The following is a 15,821-nucleotide window of genomic DNA, read 5'->3' as shown; positions in this document are numbered from 1 at the left end:
TATAGCAGGAACTAAATAAATATTTGCCAAATGAGAGAGAACCTGAATGAAGGAATATGAGTACAGAGGTCTAAGAAAATATATCAGCAGCTTTCCTAAAAGGAAATAATGGAAATAAGGCTGAGCAGATAGAGTGGGTCTAAATAATGCATATTGGGTAAATATGTTGGAACTGTGTTTTAAAAGGAAGAACCATTTAGCAAGCTGTTTAAGATTTAAATTGGTGGTAGGTGCTATCTGGTGATAAGATCAGTTGGTTGGAAAATTCCTTTTGGTAATGTCATGGATAACATTTTGTTTTTCTAGATCCAGTGCCTGTTTATTTCATTTCTCATCTTACCAGCCTCTTGTCAGCTTTCAACAACTCCTTAAAATACTTTCTACTCTGTGTTCCTGACTGACACTTGCTTTTTCTTTTCCTCTGGCCCTTCCTTCTTCATCTCCTCTTTAGGCTCCCTCTATGCACTACATTCAATAAAGATTTTCCTTAGAATTCATTCTTGCTACACACTCAAATGTCTTTGAACTCTTCCCTAAAATTCATCTTTTCAATGTATACTCCTAGTATTCTACGTCTCTCCTCTAGGAATTTTTAAACATTAGTAGCAGTAAGCTCTGCAGGGTCAGGGACCATGACTGCTTTCATTTTTACTTCCATCCCAGTGCCTGGCTCATAACAGGCATTTCACAAACAGTTTGTTGAATGAATGAATGAATGAATGAATGGACCTGGATTATCTTCTTCCTTCTGCCATTTTTCAATTGTCTCCTTTTTGCTTCTTGGTTTCATTTGTCAAGTTGACTATATCATCTTAGATCCTTTTCAATCCTAATGCTACTATTTTCTGGGAATAATTTTTACTAATTAGTGGGATTTTGCAGCTATTGGGGTTTACTTGCCATATAGCTTTACAGTTTTTTTAAAGAAATTTTCTTTCTTCCCTGCCTAAATCACCGAAAGCTGTGCTGTTTTGGCTGAACTATAAGGCTGCCTATGACAACTGGAATGAACAACGAATGGCTTTACATAAGGACATTCACATGGCTACAAAGGAAGTAGTAGATATGCTCCCCGGAATCCAGCAAACCTCTGCCCAGGCCTTCGGGACCCTCTTTCTGCAACTCACTGTGAATGATCTGGGGATTTGCCTGCCTATCACAAGTGCTGTACAGGTATGGAACTCAAGTTCTCATCCAACACTAAGAACCAGGCAACTCTACTACCTATTCTAGGTATATAGAGTATCAGAATAGATTCCTTAGGAGAGCAGTTTATAACTTGAGTTTAATAAACAGCAAGTAAGATCGAACTCCTTCAACCATTGTTCATTCATCTGCAGTATTAAAGGCGCATCTCATGAGATTTGTGCACTCTGATGTGCCTCAGCATAGTGATGAGATCGATTCCCATCTGATAACTTTTATAAATATATTTTATTGTTTTTTTACAGAGAGGAAGGGAGAGGATAGAGAGTCAGACACATCGATGAGAGAGAAACATCGATTAGCTGCCTCCTGCACAAGCCCTACTGGGGATGTGCCGGCAACCAAGGTACATGCCCTTGACCGGAATCGAACCTGGGACCTTTCAGTCCGCAGGTTGACGCTCTATCCACTGAGCCAAACCGGTTAGGGCCCATCTGATAACTCTTAATTTTGACCTTGACCAATAAGCAACAAGAATTTTGTCTTCATAACTTTTGGGACTAATTCTTTTGGGACTAACACACATTTGCATGCACATGTGCATGTGAGAAAAAAGGTTATGAAACCCTGTCAGACCAAGAAGTTGCAATTAAACAAATACAGAGGCCTTTATTTTACTGTTATAGTTTATCTTAAATAATCTGTAAGCAGTTGTTGAATGAATTTATTTTTTAGTAAACTCTAGGTTGCCCTAGCTGGTTTGGCTCAGTGGATAGAGCGTCGGCCTGTGGATTGAAGGTTCCCATGTTCGATTCTGGTCAAGGGCACATGCTGGGTTTTGGGCTTGATCCCCAGTAGGGGGCGTGCAGGAGGCAGCCAATCAATGATTCTCTCTTATCATTGATGTTTCCATCTCTCTCTCCCTCCCTTCCTCTCTGAAATCAATAAAAATATATTAAAAACAAAACAAAACAAAAACTCCAGGTTGAGGATTGACACCATGTGCTATGTTTGTGTCTCAGGAGTTGAATGGTAACCTTTAATCACATGATGTATGGACTCAGGAGGGCCCCACACACCAAGGGTGATGGTCAGAATGCAAAGAACAAACTTTTCCCACACGAAAACAGAAGCTTGAACTAGAATAGCAGATAATTAGCCTTTTGCAAATTTAGTAAAACAAAAAGCACATGGAAATGCACATCACTTGAGTAATCTGATTTTTAACGTAGGCATCTTTCTAAGCTACTTTCCAATGAAGCTTTCTGGGTTTCCCCCTTTACGGATTTTTGTTTCCAGGAATCCTATGAGAATTTCCAATTTAAAAGTTGTCACCTTTTGTCTTGTTTCCTCTTTAACATATTTTGCAGTCCAATCACAGCGGAGACCTGGACACTGGCTCTGCCTTGGTGCTGACCATTGAAAGCACTCTCATCACTGCTTGCTCTTCTGAGTCTCTGGTTAGTAAGGGGCATTTCAAAAACTTCTGCATCCGTTTTGCTGATGGCTTTGAAACATCGTGGGATGACTGGAAGCCAGAAATCCGTGGGGATCTAGTGATGAATGCCTGTGAGTATCTTTTATTTTCTGTATGAACTTGAGAGTTTCTAAAAATTAAAAGAGAAAACAAAAACAACCTACTGGTATGTCTTCACTTATGAAAGTAAAGGATGTTCAGATATAGGAATATTATTGGACTTTGTAAAATGAGGGCTATTTCTATTTTTAAAAGATTGGAACATTTTTGTGAAAAACTACAACTTTCAGCAGTGTTGGTGAATAAACCAGGTAGCCGTTCTTGTTGATGGTTTAGCATTCGAAGGTTTGCTCACTCCCTGATTTTTTCTATAATTGACTCATAAATGACCAGATAAAGCACCTTTCTTCTGTGGAGATCTTGAAAGAAAGTATAAAATCCAGTTCATCATGTAACAGAACAGTTGCAGATAACTAGGAGCAAGAAAACTGTCTTGATTAATGCTGACATGAATAAGTCCACACATCCAGATTTGTGGGATACAGAGCATAAATGGTGTGATTCCTTCGATTGCATAACATTCAAGGTTGGGAATAACTAAAGCTATGTGTATATGCTATTTTGAAGGTTAGGTGTTTATTTTATCCATTTTAATATTTTAAATATTATAACCATCTTAAAGCATCATTAATCTGAATAAAGAAGGTAAATTATATTTGAAGAATGAAAAGTTGTGAACTAAAACTCCTCAGCCAATCTTGTAAATCAAAATTAATGCTTGATTATTTCTCAGAAGGTGGTATGCAGTTTTCCCCCTCTGCAGTGGAAGAAAATCTTCTTTCCAGTTCTTTTTTTTTTTAGTTTATGACTTTGTAGTTTTTACTAATAGTAAGTATACTTACATAAACTAACGTAATATTTTTTTAAAAAAGAGTTGAGTATAGGGAAGAGAAATAAGAACAGTAGGAATATGCTATTAAGTGGTTCTCAACCTTCCTAATGCCGCAACCCTTTAATACAGTTCCTTATGTTGTGGTGACCCCCAACCATAAAATTATTTTCTTTGCTACTTCATAACTGTAATTTTGCTTCTGTTATGAATCGTAATGTAAATATCTGATGTGCTATATGTGTTTTCCGATGTTCACAACCCACAGATTGAGAACTGCTGCCTTAGGATATCTTTTTTTAAAAAATATTTTTTTATTGATTTCAGAGAGAGAGAGAGAGAGAGAGAGAGAGAGACAGAGAGAGAGAGAGAGAGAGAGAGAGAGAGAGAGAGAGAAACATCAGCCGGCTGCTCCTGCACACCTTGCGGTGGGGATGGAGCCCGAAACCCTGGCAGGTACCCTGACTGTCGATTAAACCAGTGACCTCTTGGTTCATCTATAGAAAATCAATAAAATAAATTTAAAAAAAAATAAAATTCTGCCCTGGAAAAAAAATGATCCAATTAATTTCCTCTCTAGGTGATAATGTTTTTTGTTGTTTATTTCGGGGGGGGGGGTTTTTTGGGGGGGGGGGGGGCGGCGGAGGGGAGAATGTAGTAAAATTAGAATGGCCAATCTAATTTTTAGAATGTAGGAAGAGTTCAAAGGACCATGTAAGTAGATAGTAAAGGTTAGACTCTTTTCATTAACATGAACTTAGAAAATTACATAAATCATGAAGTTTGAAAGACTCCAAGCTCTCTGTTAACACCTGGGTAGCATTCGCTCATGAGAGTTGAAATTGTCATTTTGGGTTGAGAATAGTGATTGGTCCAACCTGGCACTTTGTCTCTGCCACGAAGACCACAGGAACCCTGGGTAAGAGCCTAGTTGGTTTCCTGCTCTTCACTTTCAGGATTCAGATCTGCTCCTAACCATCTTCATATTCCATATTAATTCATCATGGCTCTGTATTCTATAAATTTAAATAATATTTTTTTAAAACTTAATTTTAAAGATTCTCTCCATTTCTTGGAAGTGGAAATTTCTAAAGTTTTTTTTACTCCTCCCCCTTTTTAAAATCCTCACCTGAGGGTATTTTTCCCCATTGATTTTTAGAGAGAGTGGAAGGGAGGTAAGGAGGGAGGGGGAGAGAAAAAGAGAGAGAAACATTGATGTGAGAGAGACACATTGATTGGTTGCCTCCTACATGTGCCCTGACCTGGGATGGGAACAAACCTGCAACCAAGGTGTGTGCCTTTGACCAGGAATCGAACCCACAATCCTTGGGTCTGAGGACTGATGCTCTAACCATTAAGCTGCTGACCCCCCCCCCCCCTTTTTTTTTACTTACTAGTTTTTGCTTTCACTTGGCCTCTTATGTTAGTCACATTTTAAAGGGTTTCCTTTTCATTCTGGCATTCTTAGATTTGAAAGGGTAATCTAGGTTTCTTTTGCTCTGAATTATGACCTTGCCTATAAAGGTGCATTGGGTGATCTTTTACCCCGAAACAAGATCTAATTATTTCATGTTTTATAATTATGGGTGAGGCACAGGTACCATATGGTTGAAAAGTGTAATTTAGATTTTAAAGTCCTTGGCACTATCTTAAAAATGAAAACTACATAATAAAAAATTGTCACTTAACAAATAGACCCTTTCTCCCAAAATAAGTTTTCCTACAACTCAGGTTTGGGTAACATTTGAATACCAGTTTAAGATACAGAGTGAATCTCAAAGGACATTTCATTTAAAATGGATGTATATATTGTTAGGTTTAGATTGAAATTTGGTTTCCATTAAGGCTTACTGTAAAATGATTTTGATTCTGTCTTTAGACTTTACTTTGTTTAAAAGTTGTTTTAAGGATGGTATGTCCCTTACTGTTAAAATTATTGATTTAGTTAGCCTCATTTTTGAAGCTGACATTATCAATTAACGCTAAGTGGTAGTAAATGTTTCAGAGTTCAAGTCAGATATGTTCTGGGGTAGGTCTATTACCTTATGAATTTGACATCATAAGGAAAAGACAAGACTGATAAATCATGTCTGTGACCTAAAGTGACCTTAGTTGTCAATTTTTAAACCATTTGCATTCTTAAAGTGCCACTCACCCCTGATGGCACAGATTGTCATAGCACCCAGAAACTAGAGCATCCGAGTCTGCCAGGTGTTGTCACTCAGATAAGGAAATCACACATAACTGCAGCTGAATTCTTAAAATTATAGAATAAAATACTTTGAGATATGAAGTAGATACTGCACGTCATTTGAGGCAGCCTTTTCATTCTACAGATTAGAAACGGAAACCTAGAGAAGCCGGTGATTCTGTTCATATGTAGGTGATGCTCTTTGGGTAAAAAATTGCAATATGAAATTTTATCGCAAACTTAATTTCGTTGCAAACCATTTTGGGGTGCTCTTTGTGCAGGTGTGGTTCCTGATGGCACGTATGAAGTGTGTTCCCGGACTACAGGACAGGCAGCTGCTGGTAGGTTCATATTTGGAATTACTTTTACTACATGTGTCAGGGAGAATCCTGCCTTTATCTGTATGTACTTTCAGCCTTTATATTAATAGTGAGAGTATCTTTTAACTAAACTTATTCTGGTCAAGGGAACACTTTGGAGAAAGAGGGAGCCGAAAACCCTGGAAAACCAGATAGGAGGTAATTACAAAAGGAATTAGCTGTCTTAACTAAGATGATAGCATGTATAAATTTTTATTATTTTGCTTGGTATAAATTAGGGTAAGCTAAAGGGAGATATCTGTTGAAGTGCTCTTAACTGTAGAGAGGGTGGGAGCTGTTGAGGTCAGTAGATTTCTTTCCTTCCTTACTGTTTCTCTTGTCCTCCCCAAGCCTAGCCTCAGTGCTTATCCTGAGTAATTGTCCTAGAGAGCAGCAAGGCGATGGGCCCTACTGACAGAGGACTGATAGGTCAGGACATCTCCAGAGTAATGTTAGAGAAGGAAAGGGGAAGACTGAGGTGAACATACGTGTGGAGAGAAAGGTCACACTAAGGTCTTTGTTAGGGCTGTTGTTTGTGTCAACAAGCCACTCAAGCTACCTTAACCCAAAGGGGGACCGATTAGCAGGATATTTGCAGACCATATTTAACTTGGAACTGGCTGTCTTGTGGAGAGGGAGCCAGATCAGTTGAGGGACACTGGGAACAAGATCCATGTCAGCACGACTCCAACTCTCGTCTTCTCCATGGGCACTTCGTTTTCTCACTAAGGACACTTCTGACGTGGGGGGAAGCGAGGCTGCCAGCAGCTCAGGAGCCGGGGCCCTCATCACCAGGGAAGGACCTATCTCACTAATCTGGGGGAGGGTTCTTATTTTTCCAACACTGACCCTCACCCAGTCTAATCATCTAATTAATTCTGGCTACTGAGGGAGGGCCATGCCAGTTCTCACTCTAGCGTGTGAAGTGGAGAGGGGGAATCCACAGTCCCCAGGAGCGGGTGCTGCACCAAGGAGACATGCACACTGGACGTTGGGGACTCAGTGCCATGGGCCGTGTTCTGACAGACATTGGTGTTACATAGGCCATCATCCACTTTATTCCTGAAATATTTAAATAGCTACACTCAAGACTGCCCAGAAATGTCACTTCTGTATTCCCACAGAGAGCAGTAGTGCTGGGACCTGGACACTGAATGTGCTGTGGAAAATGTGTGGCATCGATGTGCATATGGACCCAAACATTGGCAAAAGGCTGAATGCTCTGGGCAACACTCTGACCACACTGACTGGGGAGGAGGTCATAGATGACATGGCTGATCTGAACTCCATGAACATCGGTGACCTTTCTGACGAGGACGAAGTGGACACTATGTCTCCCACTGTCCACACTGTACGTACACTCACTGCGGGACGTTTCCCAACTGGCTCTTACCTTGAGATGGGCTATTACTAACTCAGTGTTACTTATTATATTGTAATTGCTAATTGTGCAGGAAGGAAGGGACTGGTGGTTCCTGTGTCTACATTTCATAACATTGTTCTTAATGTCATAATAATGTCTTTTAATTGATTCCTTGTTCCATAATAATGTCTATCAACCAACTTGTGCCTTAACCAACAGGTGATATACTAACATTAAAAGTGCAGCGGATCCGTAGTGACAGAATGTAAATTAGTGGTTTCTTCAAGCTGGGAGCCTCAGGGGGCTCCTGAGGGGACTGGAAAGAGACTGCTGATGGTTACAAGGTTCCGTATGGGGGTAGCGAAAATATTCTGATAGATTGTGGTGATGAGCATAACTTTATAAATATGCTAAACACCATTGAATTGTACAATTGAAATGGATGTATTTTATGCATGTAAATTATAGCTAACTAAAGATGTTAAAAAATGAAGCTCAAAAGCAAAGTATATACATGCACACAAAATATATATAACTATAAATATGTATTTCTATCTATACTGTACATTTTATAGTATCAAATTATTTGATAGTTAAAAAGAAAGTCTCTGCTTTCATTCTGGTATTGATTAAAATATTTTTCAACTATCTTTTAACCATTGTATCATGAAATACTTTTGTTCTTGGAAAGACATTTTTTTTAAAAATTGATGTTACTGTTTATTGTTTAGAGCTCAGATGGAAGTTCAGTAAGTGGAGATGGCCACAAGCTCACCTTTGGGCAGCGACTTGTAAACCACCTGCTAGGCCTGACGCCCCCACACCAGCGCTATTCTGTTCCTGCAGAGTATTTGTGTGAGCCAGAGCAGGGGGGCTCCCCACAGTCAGGCCAGGCCCATTTGAAAGTGTGCAGAGCTCACTCATGGGGAAATGTAGGTGGTAACTAAATAGATTTCTGTGAAAATGAAGGGATATCAATCACTGGAGAATTCCAATCATCATACTTAATATAGATGCCTTTGATTCTTGCATGCTTCTTTGATTTGTGTCATTTTTGTGCTAGTGTAGATTTGCTGTGTGACCACAGGGTGGTACTAACATTTGTGCTTTGATTTTTTCAGGAAGCTGTAGAATATCGAAGACAAGGAGCATCTTGTAGCCAGCCGGGAGATCTGAGAGGCAGAAAAATGATGAAGCGAATAGTGGATATCAGAGAGCTGAATGAACAAGCCAAAGTCATAGACGATCTTAAGTATGTACCATGCTTTTCCACTTAATGCAGTCCTCCCTGATGATAGAATCATCAGGTTTTAAATGTGGAGAGAGATTGTGTGGACCAGTACAACTCTTTTAGTTTATAAATGAGATGAGCAAGGCCAGGGAAGTGTGGCAGTTTGCCTGACATCCTGCATCCATTAGTGATCAAGTTAGGCCTGAAATCCTTGTCTGGTGCTCTTCTCGGCTCCACATTTCTGAGCAGTTTATGGCTGACTTCATATCACATATATGCATCTCTACATGTGCATGTACACTTACACGTATCTTCACATGCCTATATAAATATATGCATTAGTATTTCAGAAATTCAGATTTTTGAAAGGGGAAACAAATTGAGCATTTGACATGTTAATCTCAGTTTAATCTCCACTGCATTTCTTGAGGTTAGATGGCATTATCTAAACTTTCTAGTTGAGAAAGCAGGCCAGGGGGAGATAAGCATTCGAATTTGAACTTGTGTGGTCTGAACTCAAAAGTGCATGCTTGTTTTGCCTGCCTGCATTAGTGTTTCTCTAGGTCTGAGGTGGGTGTGGGGTAAGTCATGGTAGTAATTTATTTTCTGTATCTGTGGCCTGCTGGATGGTACTAATACTTTCTCTATAAGACTTTTCTTCTTGGAAAACATTGAAATTTTTGTTTTCCCAGAGGTGATATTCATGCCTCATCTTTTCTAATCTTCGTACACCTGTAGCTGTGTTGTTGTTGTTTTTGCATTGAAGGACTTTATACAAACGTTATGTATTTTTGTACAGTGAAAGGTATTACCTAAGAACTTGTATGCCAGTTAGTTATGATACAGTGATTCACATTTTCCTGTTGACTCACATTATAGTTTGAGTTTTGTTCTCGGAGAGAAAATGGCTTGAAGCAAATACATTCTTCCTCTCCTAAAATCTTACTTAAGGCTTAAATTATAGGTAGAATTTTACATACAGGCATTCTTCTGCAGAGTGGATCCACAGCTTTCGTAAGATGGTCAAAGAGACTCTCAATACAGAAATGAGTAAGACCATTTCCTAACACATTGGATGAACTTTGTTATAGTTTGCTTGGTATGAGTGTTAACTTCATGGGGGATTTTGACTTGTTCATACATAATCTTTGATATTCTGAAAAGTGAAAGAATGAAAAAGGAGTAAGTGAAAATCATCTTACTTTGTAACTTCTTTATATTCATTGCCATATTTCTTTTGCATCCAGAAAATTAGGTGCAAGTGAAGGAACCATAAACCAAGAAATTCAACGTTACCAACAATTAGAATCTGTTGCTGTGAATGACATTCGAAGAGATGTTCGTAAAAAGTTACGGAGGTCCAGTATGCGAGTGAGTCAGAATTTACCAAGAATTTTATTAAAGTAGACATTTTTAGTTTAGGAGACTTTCTGATGAGACTTTTATTGTTCTCTTTCTTCCTCCATTGCTGGTTTGTACACCTTCCAACTACTCTGTAGCAGGCACTGTTTATAGCACTTTATTTTTAACAACCCATTAAGTCCTTACAGCCACCCTATGAGGAGCTTGTAGCATTTTCCCCATTTTAAGATGAGGAAACTGAAATAGAGAGAGGTCAAGTAATTGACCAAGGTTATACACCAGCAATTCCCATGGAGCAAGAATCAAACCCAATAGTGGGACTCTGCAGTCTGTACCCTTAGTCACCATATTCTGTCTGCCTTTCATGAAGTCAACTTTCTCTTTAGTCTCCACTTCAAATGTGAAGTCTTTGAGATGTCCATTCTACCCCATCTCATTCCCCACTGCTGACTTTATCATTTGCTTGTATAGTTGCCTTTATTAGAGTTTGAGTTGCTTAAAGAACAAGTTATTTATCTTTGAATCCACTACTTACATTTTCTGGGATTTAGTTCAATTGCTGAATAACTGAAACAAATATATAGATATGCTGTACACATATAATAGGAAATAATTCTAAAACTTATTCAAATGGAGGTAAGTTGCTTTGGGTCAAGGTGGTCTGGTTAATGGAAAATTTACTTTTTAAAAAAAGATAAATGGGTTCTTAACCATTTTTTTTTTAATGAATAGCAGAACCCTTTTTTTTTCTTTACCAGAATAAGGTTTTGGATGGCACCCACTACATACAAAGAGATCAAATCACAGTTGCTGAATCAGAGGAAGGGGGAAAGGCACAAAGATCCATCATTTATTGGCTTGAACTTTCTTTCCTTGTTCAACGCCTGGGTCCCAGGCAATCTAGTTTGAATACTGTTCTAAATTATTGACTTAAATTAAAGATAAAACCCAGTTTGAGTTTTATTCATCACTGGCTTCTGTTACTAATAAATGGGTAGTGAAAATCTATAATGCATAATTCTGTATTTAAAAATTTTGCTGCTATGTACCTAATAATCATACAATACAGTGGGGCCTTGACTTACGAGTGCCCCGACTAACGAGTTTTTCGAGATACGAGCTGTCTCTCGGCCAATTTTTTGCTTTGAGTTGCGAGCTAAAATTCAGGTTACGAGCCAGCTTCAGATACCCCACCGCTAGGAGGTGCAGCGAACGCCACAGCGTTTTGACATACGAGTAATTTGAGTTACGAGCTCCGTCACGGAATGAATTAAACTTGTAAGTCAAGGCCCCACTGTATAATTAAAATATGCTTGCATAGTATTTATAAGGTAGCTTATACTTGGTAATTGAAAATAAAACTAGGTAGAGAGGATTAGGGAAATGAATGAAACATGTGAACACCTGTCTCCCTTAGCATTTCCCCCTCACTTCCCAGCAAGTCCTCTTGCATTACCCATTGCTGTATAGGAATCCTTTTCATTTCTAGCCCCTGTCACTCATTGGGAGAAGAGGGATTTGGAGGCCAGGAGAGTGCCAAATCACCACTTCCTTTCCTTTGCCATAGTGTCGTGTCGCAGAATCGTGTCGCAGGAGCCCTTGGGTGGTACTTGAGATGAATGGTGTTCTTTTCCTCTTTCCTTGTAATCCTCATTTCCTTTTTTCTTTCCTTTTTAATTGTTTCCTTTCTTCTCACTCTGTTTCTGTACCCCTTACCCCCTCTCCCAATCGTTTTCTTTTTTCTCTCAGGCCAGCTGGAGCTAATATTTCCTAGCTCTCCTAGGGGACATGAGTAGCTGGACCAAAGTAGCTGCCTCATGCTCTGCTTTGATTCATCTACATTGTTAAGTGACATTTAAAGTCACTTGCCATTGACTTGGGGATACAGCTTACTGGTTTATAGTAGTTTACAGTCACCCTTTTTTCTCTCTCATTTCATTAGGCTGCTTCCCTGAAGGATAAGTGGGGGTTGGGTTACAAACCAAGTTACAACCGATCAAAGACCATTTCGGCTTCTGGAAGACCACCTCTTAAGCGAATGGAAAGGGCAAGGTAATGTCTATTCCGGCCAACAAACCAAGTGGTAACTTCTGACTCCTTTGCCAAGGTCCATTATTTATCTGCTGTGTTCTAATTGTGGGAATTACAAAATTATGATAGCAAAACTGGATGTAATTAATACTGGATACTGTCAAACTAAGAAGTTTATTTAAGGAATTTCCTTATCACATTTGTGCCACAACCATGGTGTGCTTTCCAGGAATGAAGTACATTGCTTTTTAGACAAGTATACATATAAACGTACAGACTATCAAAAGAAGTGAAAATGTGCCCATTAGTAGCTGCTGCTCTAAGTTTGTCATTTTAGGAAATGTTTGAGTTCACACACATTTAGCATGTGAAAGAATGGAAAATTTTACATATTGAAGAAAAATACTGTTTTACTAGTAAATGAGCACTATAAAGTAAAAATTTTAAATTCTTTTCTGTATGGTTTAGTTTTAGAAAATTTTTACAACAAAACATAGACTTTTTTATGGGATGCTAAAGGTTAAGAAATGCAATACCAAAAGTTGAATCCTTGAGTAAGGTAAATATTTAGAAATAGAACATAATGTTATTAATAAGACTTTTATAAATCCAGTTTTTTTAAAAAACACACAGAATGTTAATGTTTTATAACTTTCTATTTCACTTGCAGTTCTCGAGTAGGAGAGACTGAGGAGCTTCCAGAAATCCGTGTGGATGCAGCATCTCCTGGGCCCAGAGTAACGTTCAATATCCAAGACACAGTAAGAGAGGAATTCCTGATTAGATACACAGTGCTGATAATTACAAAACTATAGTAGCCAGACAATTTTAAAGTGCTGATTCCTACCTATGACTGTTGAAGCATCTGTACACTACCAAACAGCAGGGCACTGCCCGGGTGCAGTGTTTTGCATGTAGAATAAAGATCCCAGCTGCTTGCTCTTAGGTAGAAATGTTGAATAGTTTTTCTTTCAAACTAGGTCTTATTCACAAATGTAAATGTGGAATGCTTATACTTTATGTATTTTATTATTTATATATTTAAGTGTATATCTAAAATAATAAAAGCCTAAGCAACCATCGGAACCGAATGGACAACTGAACAGGCTGTGTGGGGTGACTAGGCTGGCAGGGGGGTTAGTGAGGGATGACCAAACGACTGAGCAGCAGGCTGCATGGGGTGGCCAGGCCAGCGGGGGGGTTAGTGAGGGGCGACCAAACAACCCAACAGCTGGCTGTGTGGGGCGACCAGGCCTACAGGGGTGCAGTTGGGGGTGACTAGGCCGGCGGGGGGGGAGGGGCAGTTGGGGGAGATCAGGCAGGCAGGCAGGCAGGCAGGTGAGCAATTAGGAGCCAGTGGTCCCAGATTGTGAGAGGGATGTCCAACTGCCGGTTAGGCCTGATCCTGAGGACAGAAATCGGCAGTTGGACATCCCCTGAGGGGTCCTGGATTGGAGAGGGTACAGGCTGGGCTGAGGGGGAACTACCCCCACCTTGCACAAATTTTGTGCACCCGGCCTCTAGTAGAGAGATAATATCAGAAACCAGAAATGAAAAAGTCAGCTTCAAAGTAATATTCTAATTTCATAGCATATTAAAAATGTTGGTTTTGTTTTTTGTATAATTGTTTACTTTTAAACCATTGTTTTTTATTTTGCGTGAGTTTTTATACATTTCTTATTATTTTAAGTTGAAAAAAACAGTATGGGGAAGCACACCGCAGTCCAGCCCTCCCGGGGAAGGGTATTTTCAGGTACTTCTTAAGAACAACATAAATTCTGCTTTAAATGAATTAACCACCTGAAAATCTGCTTTCAAAATTCCTTCCTCTCATTCCATACTAAACTCAGACATCAGAAATATTTTACATAAAGGTTTAAGATTAAGTTAATAAGCTCTTGCATAAATATATTTTAGTTTTATACTTTATAGTTTAACATTAATTATTTAATCTTCAAAATTAAAAGGTTAAATCAACTTACCGAATCAACTCAACCAAATTGTAAACCAAAAAATGCAATTTTATTACCGTTATTTACTAATCCCCAAGTGAATCTCCTTTACATTAAACTACAAAATGAATATTTTCTTTAAAAAAGATAGTTAACTATTTTTAACTAAAATCAAATTTATCTCAGAAAAACAAATTAATCAATCAATGTTACTTCTTTTGAGTCATTGCTATAAAAAATGTATACAAACAATCTAGAAAATTATTCTTATGCTCAAAACAGTATGGAAAATGTATGATGTAGTAATAATTTATAAGTCAAATTAACATTTTTTCAAAATTAAATCTTTATTGTTCAGATTATCACAGTTGTTCCTCTTTTTTCCCCCATAGCTCCCCTTTATGAGCCAGATATTTTACCTAAAATGTCATAAAAGTAAAACTGAATTTAAAAAATGTGCCTACATACCAGTTATATGAACCTTTGTTTAGAAATTTCCATCAAGTTATTTTAAAAAACTGACACTTAGCCTACATATATTTTGTTTCCCTTTCCTGACCTTTTATATTAGGTTTCAATATATATCCCATAGTTCCACTGAATTTAGTTAAACTGAATTTTGTTTTAGAACTACTGGATTGTAATACAGTGAGCTTGGTAAACATGTCCTTTTTCTAAAGATGATCTTGGAAATAAATCATTTACAGTGAACTTAATGGAATCTACTAATTAAGTTGATATTTTTTCCTGCCCAACATTTTAAAATGGATATAATTGACATATGACATATTAGCTGTAGGTGTACAGTCTAATGATTTAACATATGTATATATATGGGGAAATGATTGAGTCTTAAATAAATTAATATTTGAATTGATTCAAGTCCTATTTTTAAATAGCAGTGTATGCTGTTTATAAAAAATAGTATATACAATTACAAATTACAAAATAGGTCATTAGGCATGGTTGAATAGAAAATAAATATAAAACAAAGGGATATTTATATAAATTTTTACTATAGCTTAAAAAATTTTAAAGTATTTAATGATAAAATCTGAATTTATATATTTAATCAATAACATGTATATAGTAAAGAGTGAACAAAAGCTGAATTCTGCAAATGTTTAGAATTGTAAAATAGGTACTTTGAATTTCACTAGGTATCCAATATAGTAGCAGCAATAAATTGCTCAAATCTTGCCCTGACCGGTTTGGCTCAGTGGATAGAGCGTCAGCCTGCGGACTCAAGGGTCCCAGGTTCGATTCTGGTCAAGGGCGTGTGCCTGGGTTGCGGGCACATCCCCAGTAGGGGGTGTGCAGGAGGCCGCTGATCGATGTTTCTCTCTCATCGATGTTTCTAACTCTCTATCTCTCTCCCTTCCTCTCTATAAAAAACCAATAAAATATATAAAAAAAAATTGCTCAAATCTTGCACATTACACTTGATAGAGGCTTATCAATTCTCAAAGGATAGTCAAGCAACTCTCCAAATTGGGAATTGAAGTAGGTCATAGGAGGTTTTGCTGTTTCTTTGACCTACTTAAATGCAATAGCCACAGGGTGCAGTCTTCAATTAGTGACAGGGTATCTAGTCACCCTATTATATAATAGCAATATTTTTTTTAAAAAATAAATATATTTTATTGATTTTTTACAGAGAGGAAGGGAGAGAGATAGAGAGTCAGAAACATCGATGAGAGAGAACCATCGATCAGTCGCCTCCTGCACATCCCCCACCGGGGATGTGCCCGCAACCCAGGTACATGCCCTTGACCGGAATCGAACCTGGGACCCTTCAGTCCGCAGGCCGACGCTCTATC

At 38.2% G+C, this 15,821-nt stretch overlaps 1 protein-coding gene across 1 annotated transcript in view; it reads left to right on the top strand.

The window, feature by feature from the left end:
* The window catches only part of KIAA1109 (KIAA1109 ortholog), a 161,351-nt gene that overhangs the window by 111,992 nt on the left and 33,538 nt on the right, over positions 1-15,821 (top strand). Inside the window, 8 exon segments of the mRNA XM_006762836.2 lie at positions 962-1,173; positions 2,517-2,715; positions 5,985-6,044; positions 7,187-7,413; positions 8,547-8,677; positions 9,904-10,027; positions 11,961-12,070; positions 12,720-12,810. Coding sequence (XP_006762899.1) covers positions 962-1,173; positions 2,517-2,715; positions 5,985-6,044; positions 7,187-7,413; positions 8,547-8,677; positions 9,904-10,027; positions 11,961-12,070; positions 12,720-12,810 — 1,154 coding nt within the window.

Source organism: Myotis davidii, unplaced genomic scaffold (genome assembly GCF_000327345.1).
Source record: "Myotis davidii unplaced genomic scaffold, ASM32734v1 scaffold438, whole genome shotgun sequence".
Classification (NCBI taxonomy): domain Eukaryota; kingdom Metazoa; phylum Chordata; class Mammalia; order Chiroptera; family Vespertilionidae; genus Myotis; species Myotis davidii.
The sequence above is the reverse complement of the archived record's forward strand: the minus strand, read 5'-3'. Positions and strand labels throughout refer to the sequence as shown.